Source organism: Prunus avium, chromosome 4 (assembly GCF_965620075.1).
Source record: "Prunus avium chromosome 4, drPruAviu1.hap1.1, whole genome shotgun sequence".
Taxonomy (NCBI): domain Eukaryota; kingdom Viridiplantae; phylum Streptophyta; class Magnoliopsida; order Rosales; family Rosaceae; genus Prunus; species Prunus avium.
Window position 1 is genome coordinate 32,583,252 of NC_142287.1, and position 7,767 is coordinate 32,591,018.

Sequence of the window (7,767 nt, forward strand, 5' to 3'; positions counted from 1 at the left end):
GTTTGAAATTTTCATGAAGAATATGACAAAGAAGAAGTAAACACTCCAAGAACATTAAAGCACAAACAGAGGCCAAGGTTTATATCATAATTGAGGGGCTTAAAAAATTTGTTGGAGACAAGAGAGAAGACTGCACAAAGAGAAACAGAGACCTTTGCTACTGTTACAATAAACAAATTACAAGGTAACTTCATTTTCCATCTCTGCTAACCATGATTAAGACGATAACAATACAGCAAGAGTAAACAGATATTAGCACAAAGAAGCAGAAGCGGGACTTAGTTTCTGAACTGAAATCAAAGAAATTGAGCTAACCACAGAAAGAACTTCAAAGCTAGAGGTGAGAGAGAAGGAGAAACCAAAAGGCTTTATTCATCTTTAACAGAGTCTTTCTTATGCTTTCCATGCCTCTCCTTTAACTTCTCAACTTTCTCATTCCCATTATGCTGATTGGTAACGGATCCCTCTTGAGCGCTGCACATCTGGGACTTTATCTTGAACCCGAATTTCTTCGATACATTTCCCCATGTGCTAGAACCTTTTACACGACCTAACTTCTCAATCTCTTGTCTCATATTTGAACACTCCTTCTCGAGCTCAGATACCCGCATCCTCATATTATCCATCCCAACCTTCAAAACCTGATTCTCCCTCACAGTCGTGGCCCAGCCCCCCTCATTAGACCCGGTAAACCCACTTCTTAATTGTCTTGATCCATCGAGATTTTCTGAAACCAGAAAGCAACCAGCAATTGAAGTCCTAAGCTGAAGCTGCTCGAAGAAGAGTACTTGAACAACTATTCTCAGGGGTAGCCTCTCATTCTGTGCAGCATGAGTGCAAGCTTCCAAGGAAAGCTTCTGGCAGTCCATCAACCGGCAGAGCTGTTCCCTGTCGGACTCTGCCAACCATGGGTGTGACTGCAGGTTATAGACAATAGAAAACAATGAGCCCAAAAAGTTACAGGCGTGAGCAATATAAAATTCATTAACCTTCATTTGGCTAACTATCACAACCTTGTATCAGGTTTGGGAGGGTGGGGGGTGGATCACTCAAAGTCACCTAAAATCAGGATACCAAGCCAAAGACCAATTGATAAATTCATGCACTTTGCCAGGCTGTGTTCAAATTGTAATATGACCCAACCCAGTTGGAAGTAGAAACATTGGGATTGAGAGAAATAAAATTTCTAGGACAATATGTGGCTTTTATATGGTATGATGGATCAACTGCCAAATCAATGATCTTGTAATGAAAAAAAAAATTCATGAATAATTCATGCTTATTACCTTCAAATAAATATCTATAGCACGATAAAGACCATCATCCAAGGGTCTAGCATATTCAGGAACAGCAGCAGCAAGAGCTTGAAACTTAGGGAGCTTCAAGTTAACATCAGGGGCAACCTCTGCAAGGTATCCATCAATGAGCTTGGCTACCATTGTTATTGGGGTCAGTGAAGGGCCTGCTGGTGACCCAATCAGTTGGCCATCATCCATTGAAGATGGAGACACCCCCCCGCCTGTAATTTGATCCATGGCAAGGAAGTGATCTAGAATTCGTTGCACGCAGTCAACGTTGTATAGAGTCTCCATGGAATAAGAGAAGTTGGGCATCAAAAGATCTTCCAAAGTAGCTTGATCAAGTTGCATGCCGATCCTTTTCTCAAAATTAGATATGCAAGAAGGGTTGGCTCGAAGAATCATGGCTGTTCGAAGTAGACCAAACAATAATTTGGTTGGGACTACACGCTTCTGAAATGGAAGTAACCGATCCACCTCTTCAAGTAAGAGCTTCTGGTCTTCTTCTGATGGTGGGGACCCCAAGGACACTGGTGCAAGTCGGGTACTAGAGTCACTAGTGCCTTGACGCCGGTTCAGCCCAGGAAGGTACTTTTTGGCATAAAAAGTGATTGAGCCTGCAATAATCTCTTGTTTAATGCCACGAGATTCCATAACCGAAATTAGCCTCTGATAGAGAGGCAAGCTCAAGGTTGAAACATCCTCGTACCACCAGTCTGAACTTGATTTCTTTGGTCTAGCCCCTGTACTTATCCCATTCCACAGGACACTCCCACCAGGACTTTGCATGGGGCCTCCATGCTCCTTGACAGGCCACCCAAACAGATTAGGATCCGTAGATGCTTTTGTGGCTAGTGACTCGATACACCTCTTTGTAATGTTGAGTTCTTCAGCATGAGGGAGAATGTCATCGCAAGTCTGAAGTGCTTTTAAAGAGTCTTTCCAATTTCGAAGGACAACTTGATTGAGAAAGGCTTCAGTTTGTGTGATTAAGTTGTCCTCCCCATATTCCTCAGTCATTTCAAGATGCTCAGCAGCACATCGAAGGTATACAACATTTGAGGCAGTAAGCTCAAATTTCACCCCGTAGCAGAACTTGGCTACTAACTCGAATGTTTTTGCCCCACCAGGAATATCAGGGATGTTTATGACACATTCTTCTTCTCCTTCAGATGCTTCGGAAATCAATCTTTCCATAATCCCACTAATTGAGAGCAAAGGAAACTGCATCAAACGGCAATTGAAATGTGAGAATAGCCTTTAAATTTTAAAACATAAATAATGGGGTTGATACCAGATTATGATTCACTCAAACGTACACAAAACTTTGGAACATGAAAGCTTACCTTATGAAGATGGAATGACATCTCTCCAACTTCAACAACAATGTCACTAGGAAGCCCAGTGGTGCAGAACCTACAATCGTTCCAAGATGTATATATAATGTTAGTCTACAAATAAGAAAGAATAAAGGAAGTGATACAGTGCATCAATAATCAAATTAAATAAACCCAGCAAATCATAATTATGAGGTTCCAAAACATGCAAAATCCTTTTACCCAAGGCAATCTACACAGAATGTACAATCAGCCATGTACTGTGCATGAACAGAAAACTAGAAGATCTTAATAACCCAAAGAGCATATCCAGAACATGGATGGTGAAGGGGGAGTCCCGTTTTCGGTCTTCAGAATGAAGTAATATATAACTAAAAGTATAACCAAACAACCACCCCAGAAATGTTATTTGTTCATGCGTCACAAAGATTTTGTTGAGGGACAAAGTGTGCTAAGCAAGAAGAAAAACGTTCATTAATTTTTAAGAAGCAGTAGAAATGTTTGTATCCACCGCCTAAGTTCAAGCTATCCTATTGCAACAGACCAATGGGGTGAAAAAAAAAACTAATTTGAAGGTAACAGCTCTTCAGTATCATGTACCAGACTGGAAAAAAATTCCCTAAAATAACTCCCAACTAAAAGGCTACATAAATTTTTTTACTTGCCATACAAAACCAAGTTTGCAGACTGAATTTAAAGGACGCAAATAAATGAATAATTTAACAATTATAATTATGATAAATACATTAATAGAATCCACAGCATATATAGAAATCATAAAGAATATGAAATTACAGATGTCAGAGAGCATACCAGGCCTGTCCTTGTCTATGGAAGGCATCAGTTTTAGATCCCAATTTCATGCAAGCCATTTCCTCCCAGTGAAAGCAGTATAGAACTTGAAGAACAATTTTCCAAGAGAGCTAAAGCTAAACAAACCCAGAATCCCACTGAAAACTCAATTCAGACACTATCAAATCCCTCAAAGCAAAGTACAAGTAACTGCCCAAATCAGGGCAGTTTCATAAGCAGAAGCAGAAACCCAATAAGCTGTTTCCCTTAAGCACCACTGTGAAGCCAAAATCAGCCAGAAAGAACCAAACCCAGAATTCTCAAACCAAGTCTCTTAGAACGTTGAAACAGCACCACAATGTGGCTTCCTTTACAGCCTGTGAAACCCAAAATTTGCACAAACCCACTGAATTTTCTACCAAAACTGACCCAAATCTACCCAGTAGATGTAACAGAAGAAAGTGAATTCCTTTCACAAACCCAGTTGAGAACCCTTAGAAATACTCCTAAAACCACTCCACTACAGCACACCCACCTCCAAAAAAAAAGACCCAAATCTGAACCCAAAACCCCACCAGCAATAAAAACACAAAATTTCCAATTCAGACAGAAAATTTAGGTCAACCCCTCCAATTTGCTGCCCCAGAAAACCACAAAATTATGTGCTATTGTTTTCTCTGCCCTAAAAACCATCAAGAAATTTCCAAATTTGAATCCCATATGAGACACAAGGGACCAAAACCACTGACACCCATTAAAGTAAAAGCCCCCCCAATGAGTACGTGACGTAAAATACTGTCTACAAAACCATGATATATGCAAGACCCATTTGCCAAAAAGACAGCCAGACGCCTCAAATTGAAACCCCCAACATGGCTATTATTAATGGCAGCAGCTCTCAGAGACTCAGAGACCACCCTTCTCACAAAGACATGTGGGGTCCTCTGGCTTGAGACACACTCATTGCCTTTCTAGAACTTGGTTTAGGAGAATCTTATAAAATAAGTAGGGTTTTAATTTGACTAGCTGAGGGATAATCTTGTGTGATTACTTAAAGATTAATTCTTTATTTAGTTTTAGAAGCAACTATCTATCTGTTTTTGTCCAGCAAGGCCATGTGGGTGCGTTACTTATGCCCATAAGAAATTAATAATTAAATTAGTAAGTAAGATTGACTCTTTGGGGAGAATAAAATGAAAACTAGGAATTGATTGGGTTGATTTGAAAGATAGTCAATTTAGTCAATTTATTGTCCCATGCACGAATTAATTGGGACCAATCCTGTATTGACGGAGATATATGCTCTATAAGGTCGGTTACGACTTACCAGCCTTTATGAGGATTGAAGGGCATTTTTTGGAATATCGAGTATATAAAAGGTCGTTTTTGGGGATAAATGAATAATGCAATAATAATTAGAAAACTACGGTATATGGAACTTTATTATAAGGAAAATGCAATAATAATTTATTTGAAAGAGGACTTAGAAATACGAAAAAAATAACCGACTCAAACTTACAAGATTAGGTGAACATCTCTCTACATTAGGGTTGAGTCGTCAGTCTAATCAAGTAGCCTACCATCTCAACTACAAGCGAGAGAAAGAATCTTGTCCAAATAGAGCGCCCCGTCCCCTTAGAATCATAAGTCGTAAAAACCTACTAATCATAATAGTCAAACTCCTCCATTAGTAGTACATCACAAATACATCCAGGAACTTCCACGCAACAGCACTGCCCAATACGCAATGCAAATCTGCCAAGTCCGTTAATTGTGCGTCGGACTCCGTTAGTTGTGTGGCGGACTCCGTTAGCTGTGCGTCGAACGTGGGTAATAAATGCTATAGTGACACGAGACAATAAAGGCTTAGTATCCTCCACCATTGAACATGAATCCAAAGCTTGAGATTTAAGCCCCATCACGATCTGAAGCAAATAACTCTCAAAAATAACTTTTGTAAATAATATAAGCAAATAAATTAGCGCACTATAATTCAAAAACTATGTTGGAATGAAAAAATTACATAAGGACATTTAATGACATTTTAAATACTGTGGGGGTATTTATATTGGTGAGAGCAATCCCGCTCACATAAGGACATGTAATGACATTTTAAATAAAACCATTGGATTAATCTAACGGCTAATATAGTTCGTAGTTTTCTTAACCCTAATTCATGCTCTTGTTTTACTCAAATAACTATGAATTTGCACAAAAATAAAAAAGAAGAAAAGGAATACACGTTCAAGGCTTGGCTTGTCTTCCTTCCTCCCAATAATCTTCTCCTCCTCGTCCCCTTCTCTCTCACTATTTCTCTGTCTCGTCGTAGGCATAACCAAGCTTTTCAGCTTATGCCTACCTCTCTTCAATACTGAGAGAAAGGAAGACAAGCGTGTATTCCTTTTTTCCTGTGTTTTTTTTAATTGTTTCCAAATAAAAAATATTGAAAAATTAGGGATTGCACATAAACGTACCTGTGGGCTTGGTTCAAAATTCAAAGCAATATGAAAAGCTTTGATCTTTCTATATTGCAAGTTTTGCACAGCGTGGGAGAGACGTTCAGATGACCTTTATTTATGCATGTGTGATTTAATAATATTAAAAGAACATAATGACACCATAGAAAAAATTAATATTAAAAACCAATTAACTAAGAATATAAACTCAGCCGTCAGCACGCATGCACAACCTAGTTGTGTAAGTTCAAAAGCTAATAAGCAAAGGATACCACAGAAGATAGTTTTACAAACGGATCAGATAACACATTTACAGCAAAATATACACACACTAAAATGGGTAAACTATAACAATATATCAAATTCATCATATGTATATATATATCGTTCTTATATTCATGTGAGTGGAGCGAGACTTCCTACCACGAGTTCAAACTCAAATTGGTACAATAGCAAGATTAACTATTCAGAAATTAGTCATGCAGCTTGGTACTAGTTTAAGTTTAGTAATTAACTTATATAAGGTATATATGGATCTAAATTAGCAGGCTTTCTTCTTTGTATAAACCGCATCAAGAATTCTATAGTGAGGACTTTATATATAGCCCTTAGGTGAGGTCATATTTTTTAACTGTTGGATCAAATTGTTTAGCTGTTAAATCAAATTAGTTTGTCTGATCCAACAATTAAGAAATAAAATCTCGCTTAAGGACCACATATAAGAACCTCGCTACATAATGACTCTAAACTGCATAACTGGTCCAACATGTGGCGGTGTATATGGGCTAAATATAAATATGTACATAAAAGGGTTTCAGGCCCAAAGAAAAACTTTCTCAAGTCATGCTGTTCGTTTAGAAAGAAAACATTAGTGGTGGCCTTTTTTTCATCATATATCTATAAACAAAACGGGTGAAGGTGGCCTTTTTAATTTTTTTTATGTTCATTTAACTTTTTTCCTCACTTATAGGCCAACACTTAATTAACATAAGCAAGCAACAATCATAAAAATGGAAGCAAGGACATGGTGAATTGGTGAATTGGTGAATGAAATAGGCAATGAGTTCTGATTTACAGCAACATTCTTGTTAGATTCAGATTGTATGGATGTTGTATTGAACCAAATCAGTTCCTGTTGTTGGTGGTATAGGAGTAAATGGAATAAAGAGGGGGCTTTCTCCAATAAAGAAATCTTCTTTAAGAAAAGTAACATTGTGTATGATCCAGGACGTTTCCTTGCACCAACCATTTGTCTCCCAAGGATTATTTGCTCCTAAGTATTGAAAGAATGAGTTACTTTTCTGCTTGTGTGAATCAAAAATCTAGTTCATTTAGGAAATGACAAAGCAATTCACAACTTGAAAGCTTTTATAAAGTATGTACAAAACACAAACCTTTTTCTTTTCCCCTAATTTCCTCATCTCTCTTACCCTACGAAATGAGATATTGAAATCTATGTAGGACCCTCTTATGTGGAGAAATTTTTTGGTCCGGCCGCCAGGCCACTTCAGCCGTCTACCCATCCTCACAACCAAGCGGGGCTATTTTGTATTGGCGTTCTAGTCTCCCAATATAAAAAGACCTCGCTAAGCTTAGTTGTGAGAATGGACAGACAAGACAATTGATGTTGTTTGACTACCGGACCGACGAATTTATTTTCAATCTCATAACATCATTAAGAAACAATTATATTAATTGTATTATTTTCATTCATCACATAAAACATAGTAACATAGTTAGATAATGTTTCTTAATACCTAAGAAAAAAAAAGTTAGTGCACTTTTTCTCTAGTTACATTAATAGGTTAATGCAACTTATAAAATTAGGAGAAGAAGAAAGTTGGCAAAAGCCAACAAGCCAACAGCAGAACTGTGACCCGGAGG

At 37.9% G+C, this 7,767-nt stretch overlaps 1 protein-coding gene across 1 annotated transcript; it reads right to left on the bottom strand.

Moving 5' to 3' along the window:
* Window positions 1-131: 131 nt before the first annotated feature.
* Window positions 132-4,407, bottom strand: LOC110755497 (Phototropic-responsive NPH3 family protein). Its single transcript, XM_021956713.2, has 4 exons — window positions 3,449-4,407; window positions 2,645-2,714; window positions 1,287-2,522; window positions 132-917 (listed from the first exon to the last, which is right to left on the bottom strand). Exons 1-4 carry the CDS (start codon window positions 3,505-3,507, stop codon window positions 369-371), a joined length of 1,914 nt encoding a protein of 637 aa, XP_021812405.2. The 5' UTR covers window positions 3,508-4,407; the 3' UTR covers window positions 132-368.
* Window positions 4,408-7,767: the final 3,360 nt, after the last annotated feature.